Below are 23,806 nucleotides of genomic sequence, written 5' to 3'. Positions count from 1 at the left end.
ACTTTCTTCATCTTTCTCACATTCCATCAGCTCTTTGGCAATATGAATTTTGCATACTGAAACAGTTTGTCTTTACCTGCCAAGATCTACGCTCAGTATTTAAGATATATTAATTATATTAATATATATTGTATATATATATTTAGGAGGGAAAAATAGGGTAAAAATGAGGCTGTGCTGGAACTTGTGCCAACTAATTGTCTTTGGAAATATGAAACAATGCCACTTCTCTCAGATAATTAGCTTGAATTTAAATTAATGTAACCTTCTAATGTTTCATACTAGCTGGGTGTCTCAAGCAGAGGCACCAAAGTCTGAATGACCAGTGAAACATCAAAAAATGTGCTCTACGCTAAGGAACATTTCTTGAGTAAAGGAAGCATTTGTAACACTTGTATAAGCATTAGTGTTTTTTTTATATTCTGGGCAACCTGTTCCTGTGCTTAATCACGTTAATGGTGATTTTTTTTCCTGACATCGAGTCACATTTCCTTTGGTGCAGCTTATGTTCATTGTTCCTTGCATTTTGCTGCACAGTTCTGGAAAGAGTTTGGCTCTGCCTTCTCTGCAGCCATCATTTAAGAGGGTCCAGCTAGATTTTCCCTGTAGCCACTTTCCTGGACTGAACAAACATGGCCTTTCTCATTCTGTCTTTATATACGTCACGTGCTCCAGACCCTTAATCACCTTGTTGACCCTGCACTGAACTCACTTCAGTTTGTTCATCTCTCTCTTTTGCAGTTTAGCCTGACAGACACAGTACTTCAGATCTGCTTTAATAACACTGAGTGGAAGTGAAAGATCACTTTCCTTAACCTCTTGTCTATACTCCTAATAATGCCAACCAGCATGGTCTGCCTTCATTGTTGTAAGGGCACATTGGTGACTCCTGTTCACCTTTTTCACCAGGACCCCCAAATGCTCTCAACCAGTTGGTCCCTGAGCAGTTCTGTGGCATGGAATAATTCCTCTCAAGGTGCCAGAGTTCACATTGCCTATGTTGAACTTCATGAGATTTCTGTCTGCCTAGTTCTCCATTCTGTCAGGTTGCCTCTGAATAGCAGCCATGCCTGTTAGTGGATCAGATGCTCCTTGCAATTTGGTGTCTGTCATCTGTGCCTTCAGGGGCTGAGGTTAGGAAGACTAGATCCTCCTCCTGCCCTTCTTGAAGAGATATGTGATGTCTGCCTTTTCCCATCATTGGGATTTCTCCAGATACCTGAGCCTTTCAAAGGTGAGAGAGGTCTGGCTACAATGTTGGCAAACTACTTAAGCACTTTTGGATATATTCCATCCAGTTCCATGGACTTGTGTCCATCCAGTTTAGTTGAATAGTCTCTAGCTCCATATTCCTGTATTGTAGGTGGCATTTCCACTTCTCCTTACAGGGTCTTGGGAGGCCTGAGGGCAACCTTGCCCTCAGCCATGAAGAGGCGACAAAATCACTGACTGTCTTAGCCATGTCTTTGTCACTACGTCCCCACATTTTCCTTCATTGTCCTTTTGTTGCTGGTGTACCTATGGAAACCTTTCTTGTTGCCTCCCATGTCCATCTCCAGTTTTAACTTTATCTGTGTTCCAGTAGCTCAGTAGCTCTACAGAATTTAATACATGAGGATTATAACAAAAAATAACTGGGGAAGCATCTTTGCAAGTAATGCTATCTGCTGAGATTTACTGTTCCAAAATATTTTCTGAGAAGCACTAAATATTAGGGATTTCAAGTAATTATTTCATTTTTTCTCCACAATGACCATTTTTTTCATTGAACTCTTCCTGTAAAACTTTATGTTTTGCCTCCATAAGTTACTGTATACATGGGCTGAAACAAATCTGGAACAGTTGTTGATGTATGCTCCCTTTTTCCTGTTGTAATTTTTTGCAATCATTATATCTATTTAAGAACATATTTAGAAACAGTTATTTTGGCATAAAAGCAATTCACTAATCAGTCATTAGTCATGAGAGAACAAAATTATGTTTGATTGAAATGGTAGATGAAAGTGTCATCATGTTTTGCTCTGAAGTAGTTAAAAATATACTTTTGAACTTTCACGTTTCTGTGAAGTTTTCATTGTGTAACTTAGTTTCAGATTTGCTCTTCAAAAAGTGCTAGGGCTCTGTGCTTGGTGGTGGGAAGACAGAACTTCAGAAGTGTAGTCTAGAGTCACCTGCCAATAGTACTGTCTATTTTCCTTGGGACTCTGGTCAATATATATTGATTTATGCTTATGTCCTGGGTTGTAATTATATCTAAATTAAAATATATCTAAATAAACAAACTATAACCATAGGTTCTGCATAGTTTTGTATATCGACAGTGAGTTCCATAAGTTAACAATGTATTTTAAAAGGACATTTCTTCTCAACTACACTTAAGCACTTACCATATTTATGTATGTATTTATTTAGTTATTTATTTATTTTGTCTGTCTTTGAGGCAAATAATTTATTCTGTTTATGGAATTCAAGCCACATTTACATATAAATGTTTTATATGGAGAAACTGGAATCCTGTGTATAAATGAAGATGCTAGTGCATCATACTAATAAGAAACTTAGTGGAGAGAAGATAATCCATGGCATATTGCTGTAATATACATAGAATAGAATGCTAATAAAAGTGAACTGAACACAAAGTAGTTACACTGTATCAAAATGGGGTAAGCATAGCATGGCATTACTGTTAACTGAATAATAAAGAGCTTTTGGTTTTGGTGCAATAAATGATGTCAGATATTCAAAAATTTCACAAAGTCTCACTTGATTTAGTCCTGATTACTGCATAGAACACACATAGATGTGGTGTAGAGATTATAATGTTCTACATTTCACATCCTTATTAGAGTGGGAGGAAAATCACAGAAAAATCAAAATTTAAAAATTAAAACTCATACAAATCAAGAAGCCAGTTTAGTATATATTTTTTTAATAGTTAAAAGAGCAATATATATATATATATATTTTACAATAAATTAATTTTGTTTCTAGGCAAGAAATATGTAGCTGTCCATAAACTCTGAAAATTTAAATAAGGAGCTATTGTAATGTCTGCTAAAACTCCCAGTGGAGAAAAATTAAACAATTTATTATTATTATTATTTTAAGCACATCAGAAGCAGGTACAGTCATTGTGAAGGGTGAATAGGTGAAAAAACTACAAAATAGACCACTGGAAAATGATTAAAGATATATATATATATCAAAAAATCTAATTAGTTATTTGCTTCACTCTCTACTCTGCAGAAATGTTGATTTTTTGTGTTTTGTTTTGTTTTATTTTATTTTATTTTATTTTTTTACAGGGAGAAGTCAGGGACAGTGCCTAAAATCAGAGTGCCAGTAAAAGAGGAATTAAATTTATGTAATAGTTACATACTGCTGGGATCTTGTGGCTTTTGCCCAGGAAGGAACTGAAAAATAAAATTAGGAAAACACTAAAATGATGAGCACCTTATCTCTTAGTATACTTCTAGAAATACAAGAATGGAAGATGAAAAATGCAAATTTCTAAAAACAGATTTTAAAGTGGATTCAAAGAAATACAGACCAGGAATTCTGCCTTCACATCGGCTAAAATGGTTGAAAATATAAAGCATTCTCACAAAAGAAGACTAAACAAATCTCTTGTAATGCAAAAGTTTTGTCAAAAGTCTACACAAATTCCTTGGAGGAATAACTGTGTGTGTAGAAAGAAATTCCATATAATGGAATTGTATTTTCAATAACTTTTTTCAAAGGTCAGAAAAATGCATCTGACAAAACTGCAATAAACCGTAGAGTATGAACAAAGGATCACAGGGGGTATGTGATTGCTTAATGTGTAAGGATCTGGCAAGGCAACAGAATTGAATGAGTGCAACATTAGATGAAATAACCTACACTACAGCTGACTGTGAAGTTGCAGAAGCTACTGACTCAGCTGGCTAGCCCATAGGTGTGAGGTGAACCACCCTTAATCTTCATAAAAAGTAAAAAATATAACTACATTGAAATTTAAGGATTTGTATTTATTGAAATCAGTAGCACATAGACTGCTTTACCTGCACATTTGAAATATGCAGTGAATGCTTATTTAGATTGGTAGATATCTATCTGTCCATAAACATGGCTTTTTGAAAGATACATTAGCCTTAAAAAGAGACCAAATAGTTACAATGGGGCTACGGGGAACTCTGATTCTCCTCTAGATTATGATGAATTAGTCTTTTTTTCAGTGCTTTAGGCCCTTTTGAAAATGAGCTTTAGGTTCTTAGGTTACTTAGGTACTTCAGGTACTTACTGTTTTTCATGCACTGCTGACAGTTATTGTACTGCTTGATGTTTCCTTTACCTGAAGATGCTGTTCCATTAACAGAAATGGTTTATAGACATTACGGAACTAAACGTGCATGCCAGCAACATAAACATCATCCTGTCATTTGTCATTTAAACACTCATGTAGTCAACGGGGAGGCAAACGCAACATATACAATGATTCCTAATATATTCCTAATATATTTCACTAACATTAATTAGTGGAATCTGTTTCAGGAAGTGTCCTATCTTACCTGTACTCCAGACAGTTGAATGACATTGACACTAGCTGGAGATTTTCATCAAAGTTTGTTAAAATGTAACAATGTGCCACTTAATAAGTGGAAGTTAAAGCCTAGAAAGGTATTTTGAGGTCTTCAAAGAGCAACTGAAAGTGTTGAATTTTGAAACATTAGGGATCATATTTCTGAAAGAAGTAAAAATTGTTCAGCAAGTTCTTGTTTTTGTTTTTTTTTTGTTTGTTTGTTTGTTTGTTTGCTTGCTTGCTTTCTGCATATATATCTATGTAAAATCCTTTGGAATAGGAGTGTGTTTTTGGAGAGCAAAAGTCTTGGTTTACATTTTGGCTTAATAAACCATTTGTTATGAAAGAATGCACCTTATGGTTGCACATTTTGGTTTGAGACTTTTTTTGTATTCATAATTCTTTCAGTATTTAGATCATGTGCTGTATTTGTTCACATGGCCCAGGACATCAAGATAACCAATACAGCTTGCAAAGAACTGTCCTGCAAGAACTCCCCAAATATATGGACCATTGTTTTTTTTGTTGTTTTGTTTTGTTTTGTTTTTGTGTTTGTTTTTGTTTTGTTTTGTTTTGTTTTGTTTTATAAACCCGTTTTATCATTTTTTTCAGGGACTGTTTGGAGTTTTGTTGTTGTTGCTGTTTGATGGTGCTCTGGTCACTACGCTGTCACTAACAACTCGATGTCACCCAAAGCTGCAGAGGTGTAATTCTCTTCAGACTGGATTAAAGTTAAGGAACAGCAGTAAATGCTCACAGGAATGGAAGAGCTGGCATGAGAAACTAGTTTAAAAACTGGATAGACTAACAAACCATGGGAGCTATGCTGATCTTTTTGTTTGAAAGTAATGATTACTGAGAGGAATAAAGAATGATTTAGAGTAAAATGAGAGAACAGAAATAATCTGATGAAACCAAGGACATGGATGTTGAAACTCACTCAGACAAACATTTCTCAGAGTGTGAGATATCTGACTGAAGATTTGCTAGATAGATGTTGGAATTTGTTACAATAAGTGATGCAAAATAAAGCAAAAGCCTTGTAATACACATCATTACCTAGTTTTCAGTATGTGACTTCTGACCTGTTGTTTGATTTATTCTGGTCTCCTTTAGGAACATAGATTGTAGTTCTATGAAATCAAACGGTGGTTGTGGCTTCAGTTTCAGGCTGCATGTTTCTTCTGGCCTTGATCCTGTTTACCATCACACAGTAGAAAAACAAAATGTCAGTGACTTCTAACGAGAGGAGAAACAGACCAGACTAGTTTGAATTACCTAAATGTAATTTGCTACTTGACAATATACAACATCTCTATTTCCTTCACAAACTAATGTGCCTTCCTTGTGATCTTGTTAGAGGGACCAGATTGTTTTTCTAAGATAGCAAGTGGTTCCAAGTAAAGCCCTGTATTTTGTTAGAGGGTTAACTTTCCTGGACGTTTTTAAAATTAAAATCATCCTCACAGTCTAAAGGACAAAAAGTGCTCTCCTTTATCACCCATATGACCAATGCAGCTGTAGATTGCTCAGGCACACTGCCAGTCCCTCATCTGCTACATCCAGGGGATCTTTCTCCAAAGTGGCATTTTGGGAAGCCTATCTACTTTTGTTTTCTCTCCCTAAAACTGAATGGAGTCCTGAAGTAGCTATGAATAGCAGGCTGCCTTTACATCCAGTAATACAGAGAAACTACTACTTATTAGTGTGGTTTTATTCATACGTTCAATTGCTGTCTACACTACTGAGATTATCTGGTTTGACCAGCATAACACCAACCCTAGAATTTTACCTTATCAGTTCTCAGTGACTCTAGCTGAGCTCAGTGGCTCTTGCTGATTTACAGCAAAGAGCAACTGGTCCTGAGAAGGAAAAAATACACAATATATATATATACACCTCCTATGTCCAGAAGGACTGTGATTACAGGTAAAGTTCCTTTAAATGTGAAGCCATCATAAGATGGAGGGTTCATCTTGCTTCTGTGTCTCCCTTTCTTACTTCTTGTTCCATATGCAATTCCATTACAAAAACATGCAAGGATTTTTCTGCTTGGGAAATCTTTTTAGACATTGTTTGCTACTGAAATGAAATCTCAGTTTGGCCAGGTATGGAATGATTCATATCTATAGAAAAACAAGACAGATTTTCATTATTCTTTCAATATTGAATTAGTTATGTTACAATCAAATGTGTTAGCTTTTTTGTTTGTTTGTTTTTATTTTGTTATGTTAGACAATTAAGTCCTCATTTTCCTAAAGAATAAGGCTGAAGAATTAGCTTAGTTACTTGAATTCTCAGTAATGCATGCTATAAACCTTGTCTGTTCTGGCTGTACAATGTGATCACATCCATCTGTTTTCCACTCATCTGCTGTGAAAGCTTACCATTGGCCCATAAGAAGACAGTGCCACAAAAATTTAAAAATATTGTGTATTATGGTACATAATGTACAATTAGGACCCAAAGGAATGGCATGGAGCTGGGACAGGGGAGTGTCAGGCTGGGTGTTAGGAAAAGGTTATTCACTAAGAGGGTGGTTTGGCACTGGGACAGGCTGCCCAGAGCAGTGGTCATGGCCCCAAGACTTCTGGAGTTCAAGAAGCATTTGGACAATGCTGTCAGACACAGAGTCTGATTTTTGGGTCATGCTGCATGGAGCCAGAAGTTGGACTCTGTGGTCCTTGTGGGTCCCTTCTAACTCAGGATATTCTGTGATTCTATGATAACACAAATATCTTCATAAGAAAGAAACAATGTCTCATTGTCTGCAAATGATTTTGAACTACGTCCTTTCAAAATAATTTAAATGTTAAGTAATTGGTTAGAAATGGGATGATGTAATAGGCACTACACCTAAAAAAGATTGCCTGAGCTGACTAATTTGCATTCTTTATTTGCTACCTGGATTGTCAGCAGAAGAAAAAAAATATAATCCTACAGAAAGACTAACCTGGTTGTATTGCACTCTTTCATTATGCAATGCATGCAGTGCTTGTATCTTAATGCAATGTGACTCAGTAATAACTTCTAATTAAATTACTGTGTATATCTCATGGGTATTTATGGTATACATTTACTGTTTAGGTTAGTATCTGAATGGAGACCCAACATATTTAAATTTCTCCTTCAAAATCAAAAATCACCCATAGAAAATAACATGCTGTTTTATTTCTAAATTAACAGAGTCACAAATAAGGTTCTGAACATCTTAATGCAACAGACCTTGGGGATATGAATTTTAAATAACTATTATCCGTGAGCATTTCTTTGTATCCTTTTTTACTATGTACAAAACAGTCTTGGAGTATTAAGCTGATCCTGCAGTTCTGAAGCACAATTCCCAAAAGAATTGGAAATGCAGAATCCAGTCTTACAAAAGCTGTCTTAAATTTGCCCCAAAGTGCAAGTATTAGACTGTAACGTGAAGGGTTGCTAATGGGGTTAAAGTCCTTGGACTCAGCAGTGCTTGCCGCATGATAGTGGGTGGAGGTTCAAGATTATATTTAAGTGTTTTGGGAAAGTCTTGAACCTGGCCCTTTTCGTTCTAAAGAGCATGTGGAGCAGAGGTATCAGTACGTATTCCCCACATAATGAAAATGACACTTGCAACAACCCTATTTGTCCTTTCTAACCTTTGCATTTCGTCTGCCTTTTCTAAACAGATCTTTTTGCAGTTCCATCTAAGTTACTTTCCCTAATGACTTTATATGAATTTAGTTTAAAGTAAACCAAAGCACTGAAATAATGAATTCTCAAGAGGAGAAAACTTCACAAACTATTACACGTTTCCACCTGAAATTGGCAGGTCTTATAAGGGATATTTACATGTTGGCATGGCACTTGTATTTCAGTCTTTCCACTGCAATTTCATGATTTTAATTCACTTGTATGTGAAATTGGTAAATGTACTGCTCTGTTTTCCACCAGTTCTGACATGATTGACTTTGACTTAATATTCCCAGCTGAGGGTTGTTATTTATTTTTTTTTTTTCTGTTGATACAATTCTCTTCCAAACTCTTGTCATTTTTATTTTCCTTGTATCTTGATTCCTAAATTGTTGTCCTTATGTTAACCTTAGTATATGCAGCTAACAGCGAGAATGGATATGTTTGTGTTTGTAATTCCTTAAGCTTTCCTGCCCTCTCATAGAAATCAAAGCTACATGCCCTTGATCGATCGTGCAGGCAGATGTGTTATGCAGGAGCCATGTCTCAGATAGCACTGTGATATTTTTATATAAAACTTCAAACTTTGAGCTTCATCTTTTTGTTGAAAGGATATGGGGATCCCACAACCTCTTTACTAAACAAAATATTGCTCTGTGGCAAGATTTCCTGTGACATTTCCTTAATAGTAAAAATTTTAAATAGCCACCATTTATTATATTTTCCCTTTTTTTAATGCGTATTTGTTGGTGTCACAGTCTTGTGTGCCTCTCTCGCCTCATGCACCAGAAGGAAGGAAGGGGTGGGAAGGCCTGAAACAGAAGCTGGGCTGGTTTCAGATGTTTCTTTCCCCTTGCCTCTTGTGTTCTGGCTTCATTAAATTAAGTGGTGTTTTTTTTGTTTGTTTGTTTGTTTGTTTGTTTGTTTTTTTGTTTTTTTTTTCATGTTACATGTCCCTGAAATCAAGCGATTTGTCCAAGATTTCCAAGGTATCCTGTGACAGTAATGAGTTGTGCCAGATCACTTGACTCCTGGCTGATTCTTGGACTAACTGCAACCATTTCTTCCAGCCTGTATCACCACTAAGACTATTATTTCTCTGCAAGCCATAATCACTTTTCAAATATATATATATATAAGTTGCAAGGAATTTGCATTTGATTTTCCATGCCTTGCTGTCATACTAATAATTATACTCCTTGTTATTTTTCTTTCTAGCAAAATATCTGTGGAAATTTTAAGACCATTGGATAAGCTATGGTCTACTCCACGGTTATTACTGTTCCTTCATCCTGTACTTTTTTTATGGTTGCATAATATTGCTTTCTTGTTCAGAGGGAAAAATCTGTTACTACAGCTAAATCATCTTCTCCCATGCTTCTAGCTTCCCTTCAGAACTCTATTAATCATTTTTCTTTCCCATATGCACTTTTTGTTTCCCATATGTACATTTTTGCCTGAAGCAAACTCTTCTCAGTGTTTATTTTTGGTGTGTGTCCAGCATTACCGTAATCCAGTTACAGTTATTTGTGCTGGTAGAATATCAGCTAAATCTACTTGCTCCATTTTGTCATGCCTTGTTAATATTTTTAAAAGAAAATTAGTGAGATTTTTCCATAACAATAGTGGGTCAAACACAGTTCATGCAGTGTACTGTGCAATATTCAGTTTTGCTTTGTGTACCAGTTATTATCAAATTAGGAGGATAGTTGAGCATGAGGATTTTAGCCATGTGTTAATCCAAGTTGAGCCAGAAGTGCATGCCACCCTATACATAATACAGTCGTTCAGTTAACAGCAGATGAAATCACATTATCTTTTGAATCCATCTTATCCTGTTGTCTAGCAATTAGCTGCACATGTACATCCCATATTCGAATGTTTTTGTCTCACAGGGAAAAAAATAATAATAAAAGTGGAGTAGCTTCTTTTGGACTGTTAAATCTTTTATTAATAGGATTTTTTATTATTATATAGGTATTTTCTAAGTGTGAAATACTTTAGAGGTATAGTGTAGGTTCAGGGCAAGTTCAGTGGTGTCAAATTCTTTTTGGGGAAAAAAAAAAAAAAAAAAAAACTTTCTCATATTCTGATGAGTCCATTTCAAATGTAGTGTAGTAGCAGAGTAGGAATTCACATTGCAGTCAGGAGGATGCCTTTGCAGGTCTGCCTCATTTGGGCTGGGGTGTAGGAAGGTCGCTAAAGGGTGACCTGATGTTTTAAAATGTAAGACTATGGTGTTGGTAATAGACATTTTAGTTATCTGGTGCGAGTGGTTTTATCCATTATTTATGAGTGTAGGTGTGTGGTTGGTCACACAGTGGATAGCATCTTTTCCTTTTTTAAGTAGCTCTTTTAAAATTAATAAGTGATTTTTTTTTTTGACTTCTTCAATGAGCCAGATTTCACCAAATAGCTTTGGAATAAATACTTAATCTGTTTTTTAGGTTCTGATCACTCAAAACAGGTGTGTGAGGAAGGTGAAATAGCAGCAATATATTGTGGATCAGACTGGGTAGTTTTCTGTGTGACCAAAAGAACAAGGCCCCCAAAAATATGGACTAGTTCTTTTTCTCTTAAGCTGATGTTAATGTTCATGGCTAATACAGGCTTACCATGATGAAAATGAAATCCACATAAGCCATTGTTAGTGTTCTGTCTTTATAAATGCATATGTCTTTATATAGACATATATGTCTTTATATACACATATTGTCTTTATATACTGATATGGTATTATTATAAAATAAGCTATTTCATATACAATTTATAGCATTGATTAGTGGTTCTTACACAGGGGTGGCACTGGTGGAAACAATGCAGCAACGATGTAGATTATCGTCCATAAGGTGCTGGGAGCTGAGTTACCCCTAAGCACAAGAGGAGAGCAGCTGCCTGGGCAGCTTGCACACCTTCACTCTGTATGCAGAACTGCAAAACCAGGTTCAGTCTCTTTGTCTTTACATTTACCTTACTTGTAGCAATGATTACCCTGTAGACTCCCTTAAATCAGGTTTTTAACTTCTGGCTTCCATATCTGCACCTGCAGTTCAGAAGTGCATTAATATTTATTTTTCAAACATGAAGTGACCTTACCTGAGTGCGGAGCTGTGAGAGCACTCGCAGCTGGGCACTTGGTATGTGAGAGGCTATGACTACATGCATGATCTTGGCTTTTCAGCAAAGTTCTGAATAAACTTCATAAAACTAAATAAAGCCAGGCTGGATGGGGCTTTGAGCAACCTGATCTACTGGGAGGTGTCCCTGCCCATGGCAGGGGATTGGAACTGGATGGGCTTTAAGGTCCCTTCCAACCCAAACCATTCTGTGATTCTATGATAACTTTGCATTACAAAGTGACTGTAGTATAATTTGGGACTGGCATCTGGAATGAAAATACACTTAAAAATGATCTTAGTTTCATATAGGACAGTTTGAATGAATGTTTTCAAAATATTTTCTCCACTGTTAGAGCATTGCCATAGGTTGTCATCAAGGATTACCACCAGGTTGTATCATGTATTTTAGCAAGAGCTAAAATTTGAGGAATTTTAGATTAATTAGATTAATAATTCAGAAGGAATTAAATAACTGAATCAAGTTTTATTGTACCACAGCATTTGTAGAAATAAAAAAAAAAATAATAATAATTTATTTTACTTGAAAGTGTATATGGTCATAGTTGTCTCTTTGTCTTTGAAATCATTGAATGTAAACTTACTTTAGTCTTTGAAATGTTGAAACTCTAAATATCACTTATAAACTGTGTAATTTTTTATTTACTTAAATCCTAGATGGGTTTAAAATAGAAGTAGAAGCATTCTGTGACACAGGACTATATTTATTATTAAAAAACAATTATGTCCAATGGCTAAAAGTAGCTGAGATATGCCGTTGAAAGAAATCTAAAGCCTCCAGTAAGTGTAGATATATGAGGGTCCAAGACCACTGAGTATTAAGGAGCTTAAGAGTTGGTCACCCGAGACTGGAGCATGTCCCCAAATTTCCTTAGGTGTGTGAAATAATCACCCCAGATTTCATACATTTTACACCACTGTCATTCCATGAGAAGAATGAAAAGCAAATGCTGGCAAATAAAGACGGGGAGAATTTGAGGAAAGTAGCTTGTGTCAGTAAGGAACCCCCCAAAGGGGATTTACAGAAAACCCTGTACATAAGGTTATTGACAAGCACAAAATAATTTGTGCAGGCTGAGAAAATTATATGTCAGTCATAACTCTGAAGATCTTAGCCCTAACTAATATATTCACATTTATAGAGATATGAGCTGTTGCTAATATTATTTTGTTCTACAGATCTTTTCCAAGTGCCCTTATTTTTAAAACCAGCTTCTTGTTCTCTTTCCACTGTGTCTGAATATGCTGGTACCTACCAGAGCTTATGCCATGGTTTAGCATGTAGTGCAGATAACATTCTTCCTGAGCTTGTTTGCATCTTCTGATGCAATTTTGTTGACAAGGTCTTTTCAGGCGTGCAGGGAAAAAAAAAAAAAAAAAAAAAAAAAAAAAAATGTTTTTGTTGCGATCATTGGCAAAAGGGGGATCTTTTCCACTACTTTGTCTCAATGCTGTATCCACAAGGAATCACGTACGCATCAGCTCCAGCAGGATGCCTCCGACTTGTGTCAGGGCCAGCTAGAAAAGACTAAATCTCCAAATTGCGAGAGTGCTGTACTGTGGTTTTTTTATTTATTTCTTTTTTCTTTTTTTTCTCCCCCTCTTTCCCTCCCGTGGCTTGTCATCCAGAAGGGGATGCGGGCGCTGGGCGCTCCCTCCTGCAGCGGGGAGCGTTGCAGCGCGGGGTCGGGCATCGCAGCGCCCATGCACGGGCACCTGCACGGTGGGGTTGCGGGGCCGGGGTCGGTCAGCAGCGGGCATCCCACAGTCAGGGGGTCCCGCTGCTCCTGCGGCCACCCCCAGCCCCAAATCGACCCCTCTGCTACATCCCAGACGCTTGCGAGACGGAGCGGGAGCAAGTTCATCGCTGTGCGGGACGCCGAACGGAGGAGCCCCCACAAAGCCCCCGGCGAGCCGCAGGGCACAGCGGGGGAGTGGTGGTCGGAGGCAGCCCCCAGCCACGGCTGGGCCCCCTCCCCGCTGCAGGTGAGCCCATCCCGCACCCACCACCCCCCTGGGGATGCTGCAGGGCTAGAAAAAGCGAGGTTTGGAGGCGGCGAGTGCTCGTGCTGTCTGCCTGGGGTCTGCGCTGCTTGGCGCATCCCGGAGAGCTGCCATGCGTGGGGTCGGTGGGGAAGGTCCGGGGAGCGAATTGCCGCTGCTCCGTGGCCTCTGGAAATCGCGGGGTCCTCCCAGAAGAGTTTTCCTGTTAAGATGGTTTGGGTCCTGTCTCTGGGTCCTGAAGCCTTTGAACTCCATCCCGGTGTGGGGCAAAAGGATGTGTTTATTTACTGTCCCCCGTCCCCCGTCCCCCCCCCCCAGCCCATGTAACAGACTTTACCTGCATCTGTAACTGAGTCATTTTCACATCTTGCATGGAGTTGAATGGGGAGATTTTAGCAGAGACCATGTGGGGAGGGAGAGGGGTTAGTTACATTAGTTACATTTATTACTAAGAGAAAATGTGACCTGCTTTTCCCTTTTTTTGAACTCCAGATGTAATTGAAATCTTTAATAAATCTGCAACAGCCCCTTAGCCATCACAAATCTGTAGATTTTTACTTATTGGCAAGGGAGCTGCCAACAAAGCGTAAAGTGACCAGGATGCGTACAGGTGCCTGTAAGCAATTAGTGATGATTACAGTGCATGTAACCCAGCACTGTGAAATGGAAATCACAGTGACACTCTTGTGGTGGTTACTATTAATAATCATTAACACTTCCTCCACTGATGCATATGTTTTCATTTCTCTCTTTAAAAAAGTTTAATCTCATCCAAAAGCTTTGTATTATGTCAACACTAAATTATTTTGTCATAATTTCACAATGAAAAAAAGCAAAATTTTATGTTGAAATATGTTGAAAAACGGAAACAGTACAGACTAGAGTTTAACTAGCTTTAGCCTACACTGAACATGGGCACCCTCTCTAGAGACTGAATCAATTATTTGATGGAAATAGTTTTAATATCTCTGTTCAGAGAAGCAATAAGGCACAGGATTGTCAGATAGTGTAGCTATACTTTATCTTGTCTTTTGGTTCAAAAAAAGTGATGCTATGTTGACTGAAAGTGATTGCTATATATAAAAAAACTTCATTTTTTGAATCAATAATTAAATCTATTATCAAATGGAAAAAAAGAAAGAAAAAAAGAAAAAAAAAAAGGAAGAAGAAAAAAAGCTTTCTGATATATTTTGGAGTCACCAAAATGTTGCATGTGACTGCAGTATAAATATACAATTTCTGCTGTATACAAGGCACATATGACTATTGATGCCAGAATAAAGCCAGTGTTAAAATAATGTATGAAGCTATGTTACCCAGAAGTAGGCTGTGTTTTAATTTTAATCATAAAAAGCTCTAAATATTTTCTAAGGCTCTGAATTTTCTTGTTTCAGAAAAAAATATATCTATCTATATACATAGATATATAAAGCAAGGAGTTCCTTGGCTTCTGAAGGTGTAGAATTTATAAAGAGAAAATGAAATTGTTATTTTAAATAAATAAATAAATAAATAAAGTCCACTTGCTAGTTCAGTTACTTCAGTTCTAAGTTATGGATGCACTGAAAAGTTACTTCAGTATTTTCAATATCTTTGTAATCACATCCTCTTCTGTTTAGATAGTGTGAAGTTGTTCAGGTTGTTCCTGTGTATATTCTTCCTTACATTTAATTTTGAACTCTGCACCTTAAATTCCTTTATTATACGTAATGCCAACTGCACTCTTTAGGAAAGTCCCTGTCTTGTGCTGTGGCCATAATGAATCAACCTCAATCAGCTGGTCTGATGCTCTGTGCAAGGGGGGCCCGAAGCATTGGCCTTCACCATCACTTGGTGTGTTTTTTTTGCCATAACATGGCGAGATGGTGTGCTTCAAAGAATCACCTCTTCTTTCTCGGCGTACAGTGAGCATTGAGCGAGCTGTGAGAAGGAAGTGGGGGTTTTTGTATGTTATTCGTATGTACATTCGCATAGAGAAGCGTTTTGTCATTTATATTGCACAGACATAATGCAGGAAATCATAATAGATGGATAATGGAGGAAAATGTTTCTGAGCTGGCCTTAGTGATGGACCTTAATCTGGGGATACAAGTCGAAGTCAATGAGGTGTTTTGAAGTCTATGTTGATTTGGAAAATTTTCATCTTTGCAAAAATAAAAAAATAAAAAAGGAGCAACAGTAGTGAAACAGTTATACTGACTAGCTTGAAAAAAAAAAAAAAAAAAAGAATGTTTATTTGAAAATTCAGTCGTATGTATAGCTGTCATAGTAAATAAGCCAGCAACAGCTTCAAAGGTGGAGGTTTCTTTATATAAAGTTCTGAGCAGATTTTTCCTCTGCTTGATACTTTTGGGAGAAACAATTGTCTTCAAGCATAGCGTAAACACAGAGCACCTTGAAAAAACTGCTTCTTGGTTAATATTCCAGTACCAAATTCAGTGCACAGATCCCTAATTCCTAGAGCATGTACTAGACAGCATTTATTAATTTACACTTTGTCATCCTGATCCTGATACATCTGATTTTTTTTATTATTATTATTTTTTTATTTTTTTGCCAGGATCTGGCTTTCTTTCACAGTTTGTCCTTCTTTAGTATGTCAGAGCAAAGAACCACACTCCAGTACGTGTAGTTCTTTTTTGACAAATTCATTTACAATTCTGCTTCCTTTATCAGAAAAAAAAAAAAAAAAAAAAAAAAAAAAGCTAATAGGCAAGTTTTTAATGTCCCTGTTGCCTTTGGAAGGCTTCTTTCTGCAGTGCGCTGGCTATTTCTATCACTTTTAGCATCATGGAATTATAGTTTTTTTGATTTATTCAGTGATTTTGTACCTGTGGTCCCAGTGTTATGCTACCTGTAAGAGATCTGTTGGGGGCAGGAGGTGGAGTAAAGGCAGTGTCCTGAGGCTTTCCATGGGCCATTCCATGGATGGATGCAGTTTGTAACACTGGAGCTACTTTTCTGGTTGACAGACAAAGACTGCTGGCACCTACAGTCACCTGCTTGTTCAGATTGGAGGCACACACTAATGCTAGCAGCTGGAGCACAACAAACAGCTTTTCCTTGTGCAGTGGCTGGGGAAGGAGACACGGAGGGAGAGTGGACTGATTACCACTTGTAGAGGAAATCAGAGGTTGAGCTGTTGTTTTAAGAAGTCTGAGGTACAAATTTTATTTCAAGAGCAGTCTGTATGAAAGAGGGCCTGTAAACACCTCTCCAATAAGTGTGTGATCATGAGTTTTCTAATGTTCTGTTGAAAGGGGGAAGCAGCAGAAGTGGATTCCCACCTCTAGTAATAACCTAGTTCAGTAGACAATACTGAACTCACTTTACTTCAGCTATTTGTTATTAAATTTTTGGCCCTTATGTTTGGAAATGTTTTCAAGAAAAAACATATAATCTCAGGAGGTATCCTGGATATATTATCTGCACAAATGCATACATGTATTTTGTTTTGAAAACTTACATAAAAGTGTAAAGTTTCACATATTTTATAAATAGTTTATTGTCAACTTCAATGAACTGTTTTCAGTTAGTTGTTTTCTCAAGCAATACCAGAAAAGTTTTTCACGGTCAGTGTCTTCTAAAAGAAATAGCATCACTAAGCTGTTTCCTTGCAAGTGCTAGAGAGGCTTGTTAGTTAAACCCAATATTATAGATGGGCGATGGCTTCAAAAAGGGCAAATTCTTAAGTATGAGTTGAGAGTACTCTTTGAAGGCCCTTGGCACTGCTGCTGAAATTCAGTGTATCATTTGAGAGCTCTTTGCATGGTAACATGAGGTGAGAGCTAGCTTCGAGGCATTCTGCTGTGGTGTTAAAGCAGAAGGTCTGTTCTGAGAGATACTGGCTCTCCTAGCAGTACAAAGAAATGATTTGTCATTGGATGTGGTTTTCAAAGTGTAGATTGCTTCTTTCAGGTTTGTAGAGTCCCATATGTGACTGGCCATTCTTCTGTTATGTTAGTCATGGCCTTAGAAGTAAGTACCCAGAGCCATTTTAGCTACCTAAAGCAGATCTTTTCACTCTCAGCTAGTATCTTTAAATTCCGGTAAAATTGCAGTTAAAGGGGAACCAAATAATTCTGCTTATCTGACTTGTAAACTTCCTTTTCTTCTTTTTCTTCTTTCATTCTGTAAGGCTATTGAGGGAGCTAGGTGTTGTGAGTCAAGATATCACTTATTGCTTACTCTGTTAGGAAGGATAACACAGAGTGAATGTGCAGAAAAAAGTTGATGTCCCATCCTTGGGCTGCTGTGCTCTTATCAATGTATTTAGGCAACAGCTCCTAACTTGTGAGGTTCAAGAAAATGAATCTTAATTCAGCATCTTGCCTTGATGGATCATTGTGCTGCATTTGCAAAAGTAAACTCATTTGTACATCTTTTAATTGACAGTTGCACAGGTTATTGGCAATATTTCAAAGCAGAAATGCAGAAGATGTTAATATGTTATTTTGCAAGATGTTGCAAGCATTCCCTTATCCAGTCCTATTGACTGACAAAGGACTTTGAGAAGTCTACAGCATTCTGGGTGACAGACAGATCCGATAGACACTCTCCCAGGCCAGCTGCCTTAGAAAACAACATTCCTTTATGTTCATTTGTATCACTTGAAATATGTTTGGATTAGCAAGTGATGACTTTTTTGTTCCCAGCACTACGGTTAGCAATCACGTTAGCAGTGTAGGGAATGTTCTAGGTCCACAATAACATGAAGCATTGCAAAATATTTGCTGGCAAATATGGTTTCCTTAGCATAATGACTGTACGTATGATTCTGGTTTGAAAAATCATAGAATCATTTAGGTTGGAAAAGCCCCTTAAGTTCATCAAGTCCAAGCATGCACCTAATTACCAAGCCCACCACTAAACTATGTCCCTTAGAGCCACGTCCACACGTCTCTTAAATGCCTCCAGGGATGGGGACTCCAGCACTTCCATGGTCAGCCTGTTCTGATTCCTACCTACCCTTCCCATGAAGAAAGCCTTACTGATATCCAGTCTAAACCTCCAATGGTGCAATTTGAGGCTGTTTCATTGTGTCCTAAGCACCTGAGGAAAGAGACCAACACCCACCTCAATGTAGCCTCCTTTCAGGTAGTTGTAGAGCATGATGAGGTCCCTACTTGGCCTCCTTTTCTCAAGACTAAACAGTCCTTCATCAGCTCCTCATAAGTCTTGTTTTCCAGTCCCTTCACCAGCTTCATGCAACTTCTCTGAACATGCTTGATCAACTCCACATCCTTCCTGTAGTGAGGGGCCCAAAGACAAACACAGGTTTTGAGATGCAGCCTCACCAGTGCCATGTACAAGGGGACAATCACCTCCCTGGTCCTGCTGGCCACGCTAGTTCTGATGCAGGCCAGGATGCCTTCTTGGCCACCTCGGCATGCTGCTGGCTTGTGTTCAGTATGGACACGTTACATCTTGAAAAAAGAGAAACTAAATATGCTAAGACATTTTTAGACTTTAACATTTATTTATTTATTTATTTATTTATTTATTAAAAAGGAAAAAGAAGACAAAACAAAACAAAAGAACTTCACAAACCATGAGGCTCAGGGTCAGGAACCTGGAGATAGGCCATTTATCCCACATTTTCTGCCGTGTCTCAGGAGGGCATTCAGCCTCTTCTGCCTGCATTGTTGACATAACATTATTTTGCAAAAGCCATTGGGTTTTAAAAAAAAAAGCGGGTATTACTTTTCTTGTAAAATTTCTGTCTCCTATTAATGTGTTAGGTCTTTTATTAGTGTTAATATTTTTAATGATACATAACTTTATGGGGCAGAAAAAACAGTTGGGAAATAGGCACAGCTACACAGATCATGGAAGTATTTCTGCACAAGATGTTCTGTATGTTTTCATATAAATACTGAAAAGGGAAAATATATGCTATGCAGTGTACTGACCAATGATTGTAATGATTTATAGTTTATCTCCACACATGCTGTCTCCTGCTGATTGTTCAGCCATAAATATGTCAGTGCTTGATTTGCATGATTTGTGGCACCATATTTAGATTTGTATTTAATTAATCCCATGCTTCAAAGCCTCTCCTAGATGCCTGGAGAAGCCAAGAACATTTTCTCCCCTTGACATATAATTTGGCTTCTGGGATTTTCAGGGGGATGCAAGGGGGCATAGGAAGGGAATTGTGGAATTTGGAGGGGAGGAGGAGGCTGTTTGTAACATTGGTAATTGGCCACAACTGCACAAGCACTGTGGTAGTCGTCCTGCTATTGCTAAATATCTCTTAAATATTTGGCTTGTGTATTCACCCATGGGTAAACTGTACACCATATTTGAGAATAAAAAGGCATTTCCCTAGAATCAGAGTGGCAGAAGCCAGAGATTCAAAACATTATTTTTTTTAAACAAACAAACAATTTTTTTTTAATTATTATTATTTTTTTAGCCTTTTTCTATAATGTGCAATGCAGTCCACTCCTAGGAGCACCCAGGCAGATTCACCAATTAAGCTCCGTACTGTCACAGGAATTTGCAGTGCAGCAGTGTCTTTGATCTGCCCTGCATAACACTGGTGGCACATGACACACAACAAGGTTTCAGTCTCCAGTCTCTTGGGGTGACTCATCAGGTTGTAGGTTGCTGGAACTGTTCTGGGGCATTTCCATAGCATTGACAGACTGATTGCTCGCAACACCAAAGGAAAAAAAGATTTGCCTTATGGCTTGCCTAAGATGATAGGAATAAGACATGATAGCCCTGGTTGTGTTTTCTAATGTTCCACTAAATTTAATTCAGACGTTCAAAGATGCAAACCTCTTATGTCAACACAAAAAGTTGTGGTTTTATTTGTTTGTTTGTTTTTCTAAATCAAAATATGTGAAGGATGATGCACAACTTTTTATAGCTGTATGCTGAGCAATCACTAAAATTGAGATGGAATTTGTCTCAGCTATTTGGGTACAATGTGAAGGTACAACTTGAAAATTAATTTCTGTTTTGGAAGTGGCTACCTCTGCTGTTCTGGGGTATTTGAAACAACTGCAAAAATGTCAGACTTTCTTAAAAGAAAAAGAAAGAAAAAAAAAAAAAAAAAAAAAAAAAAAAGCTAAAGGGAGTTCCTGGCTGCAGTAATGTCAAATGTCAAGTAATGTCAGGATTTACAGAGTTTGCCAATTTTTAGCTCTCTATTTCCTGATGCCTGCATGTGGCTTTTGGATGAAAGAAAATAGAAATAAGAGTTTAAAAAATATATAAATAAAAAAATAACAAAAAATATGGCTGATGTGACTTTGATTTTAAGAATTGTGTTTGTTTTGAAGTTAGCCATAGATTGTTACAATAGAGTTTATAAATTAAGTAACGTGGTTTTTTTTTTTGTTGTTGTTGTTTTGTTTTGTTTTTAATACAAGTGTTTTTTTATAAATATTGCAGTTAGATGAATCAACTCAATAGTCACTGAATTTCTAAAACTTTCATTGTTTTGAGAGTTAGAAATACAGAGATCAAAAAAAACTTTTTATGTCTTCAAAAAAATGCAGATTTTGTAATATCTAAAATTAACATCAGAAAAACAAACATGATAATCCTTTTTGCAAATTCCAGTTCTGGTATAAGCTTTCTTTCAAGTCACAGGAGCCAGTTATGAATGTAGTACAAAATCCAATTTAGCAAAATTACATCTGGTATTGTTGTAGATATATTGTACTTTTAATATCGAGTTTTACCTTTCCGATTAAGTATTTGTACAACGAGAAGCAGGTTACTTCAGCAGCTGAAATTGCTTATATAATTGGTCAAACAGAACATCAGACAAATGATTTTCATTACGCATTTAAAATGACAGCAGGATGGAGTAGTGCCATAGGTTTCCAGTAACTGACATCGTAGAGCAGCTATGCTACACTCAGATATGAAAAAAGTTAAAGCTTTTAAGGCTCCTTATTTACATTTGTTTTTCTTTTGAATTGTGATAAATACTTCCTCTGGGCTGCAGTAGCATGTGTTGCATTCATGCTCACAGAAACCTTTGCTATTTATCTGTGTGCTGGTTTGTCCCAGTTTGTACGTTGCGGTAATCACTTGTCTGATAGCTGAGCACATTAAATATTTATTGAAAATGTGAATAAAGTCTAAGCTCTGGTTTTCCCTTTCTTCATCCTGTAGGGCCTATCTTGTGAGAAATGTGATTTTGACAGCTTTGTCAAGGAAAAATGCAGCCGTGCTCTCATGGTCCCCTAAGCTGATCCACTGAAGAGTGACTGCCAGAGGAGTGGGGTCCTGGCCCTATGCTTTGCTTCCTTCATTGTGCTGCTTTTTACGGTCAAGTAGTGAGCTCTGTCAGAGAACTGATACAACACAAAGTTAAAAACAGAAAAAAAGAAGGAAAAAAAAGGTTTTCTGAGAGACCTATTTCAGGGCCCAGCTTGATGTCCATCCAGCACAAGGCTGAGAGCAGAAGCATGTGACAGGGGATGGGAGAGAAGTTGTCCCAGAAGATAGCACACAGCTGCCTCCTTCAATGGCAGTCACACTTAATGTGCAATTTGATGTGTGCATTTTGGTTTTGACAACAGCAGAGCACTTGAGGGCCTCCCTGTGCTAAGTGCAGAAACGTGTATCAAGCACTTTGCTACTTCCAGGAACTCAAAAAAATCATGTTTGACTTAGGAAATAGAGCCTGGGGGACACCTTGTTCTCTTGCTCTTCTTGCTCTTTCTATTCTTCTCTTCTGCAGACTTATCTGGGTTCCCTCAAAATCTGTCCGTCTCACAGTTATGAATATGGAATTCACTTGTCGCAGGCCAGTTGTTGCAGCTGAATTTAGCTCTGTGAGACAGCAGTCAGGCAGATGGACTTGTACAGACAAATCACACTTTGGCAGAGAAGTACCAAAAATTCTTATCTAGTTATTCAATCAGAAGGCGGTAAAAAAATCAGAGCTCTGGGCTCTCCTTCTCTCTGGGGCAGATGCTGTTGCACATACTGCTGTGTTCTGAACAGTCCTTACTCTCTGTAAGCCACCAGCTTAAGGTTGGAGGTGAGTGCTGTAAGCCTGTAGAGAAGACACATTTCTATTGTTTTATTTCACAGCAGTTTAATTCTAAAACACAACTTTTTCATGTGATGTTAATAAGACAGTTTTATATACTCTGTACTCATTGATTTAATTTTTCAGAAAAAAAAATCAATTTTTCATACACAATGCTTTTGGCATTGTGTATTCAGAGCAGAATCTCAGAATGAAGGCATTTGTTAAGGGTAGAACTTGGCTGCAGGTGAATAAGCAGCAGCAACTAGCTAAAAATGTAGCCAGGCAAAATCTGGGGAGAGGTAAAGTTGATGGGAAAAGGAGATGCCATCTCTTCATAGTTTCAAGGTGTCTAATTTTTGGAAATACTCAGCAGAGCATCAACTGAACAAATTATTCATTGAGCATTTTTGAAAATCCTAGCCAACAGGATTTTCAACAACTCTGAAAACACGTAGAGGTTGCTGTGATCATTATTATCATATATATAGAAATACATAGAAATATTATATATATATTATATATATATAATTATTGTTATATGTATATTTTCTTTTTATCGCTATTACTTAAATCATTAAAGATTTTAAGGTAGTGAAACCCTACAGAAGTATAATGGGGGGCAGTACCAGTTTGTTGCAATTCAATATGACTGTAACATACTTTTTCTGTAATGAACTGTAATGCAGCACATGTACGTATAGTGTATGTAATGAGCAGAATCACGATACATTGCAGTTGCCTCTGGGGCAGTTATTAGCTTGTTCAGCCATTGCAGGTATAAAAGTGGTAGCATTCTGATCACTTCTGTGGGTATAAATCTGCAAAAAAAAATGCCTTTTGTAGTTCCTTTTTTCTCTGAGTTGTCATAGCAGTATTCTCAGTGGATCTTCTGTTTGTACTGAGATGCATTTAAGTCCATGTAGTCAGCACAAACTTGGAACAGATACATTACTCTTTAAATAATTTTTGCAGAAAATTGAGGTTATCACGCCTAGTTGTTTTGGCGTTAAGCACTGGTTGCTGTCTATCAGCTGAACTAGTCCACATACGAAGAAATACAACATTACGTTAATCATAAAGAAAATATAGAAAGGAATGAATCAGCTCTTTGTAGCAGATGAAAATGCAGAATTGTGGAAATATTCTGCTGAGTGGTCAAAAACAAAAAAGGTCTTCAGATTCATCATTTTTTGGTCCTTGTACCTTCTAATCATAGCTATTGTCATCTCTCACCCAAAGGTTTCCTTTTGCACTTTTTATGTAATGTCCTTTCAAAACAACTTTTGGTACTGTAGAAATTAAGAAAATGTTCTCATTCCCACCTCTGCCCCATTCTGTCTTCTCTTTGAAGAACCCCATTAATTCTACACCACTTTTTTCATACCTCATCTGTATTTTCACATTTTTGAATGACTGCCAAAGCAGTAGTCA

At 37.4% G+C, this 23,806-nt stretch overlaps 1 protein-coding gene across 25 annotated transcripts in view; it reads left to right on the top strand.

Moving 5' to 3' along the window:
* Window positions 1–23,806, top strand: part of DLG2 (discs large MAGUK scaffold protein 2) — a 1,027,745-nt gene that overhangs the window by 560,544 nt on the left and 443,395 nt on the right. Inside the window, exon 1 of one of the 25 annotated variants that reach the window (XM_035343424.1) lies at window positions 12,988–13,353. The exons of the other annotated variants lie outside the window; for them this stretch is intronic. Within the exon in view, the coding sequence (XP_035199315.1) occupies window positions 13,003–13,353 (351 nt within the window). The 5' untranslated portion in view covers window positions 12,988–13,002. Of the gene's footprint in view, window positions 1–12,987; window positions 13,354–23,806 lie in introns of those variants that run through there. 25 annotated transcript variants of the gene reach the window in all.

This window comes from Oxyura jamaicensis, chromosome 1 (assembly GCF_011077185.1).
Source record: "Oxyura jamaicensis isolate SHBP4307 breed ruddy duck chromosome 1, BPBGC_Ojam_1.0, whole genome shotgun sequence".
Taxonomy (NCBI): Eukaryota; Metazoa; Chordata; class Aves; order Anseriformes; family Anatidae; genus Oxyura; species Oxyura jamaicensis.
This window is presented reverse-complemented; position numbering and strand designations above follow the sequence as displayed.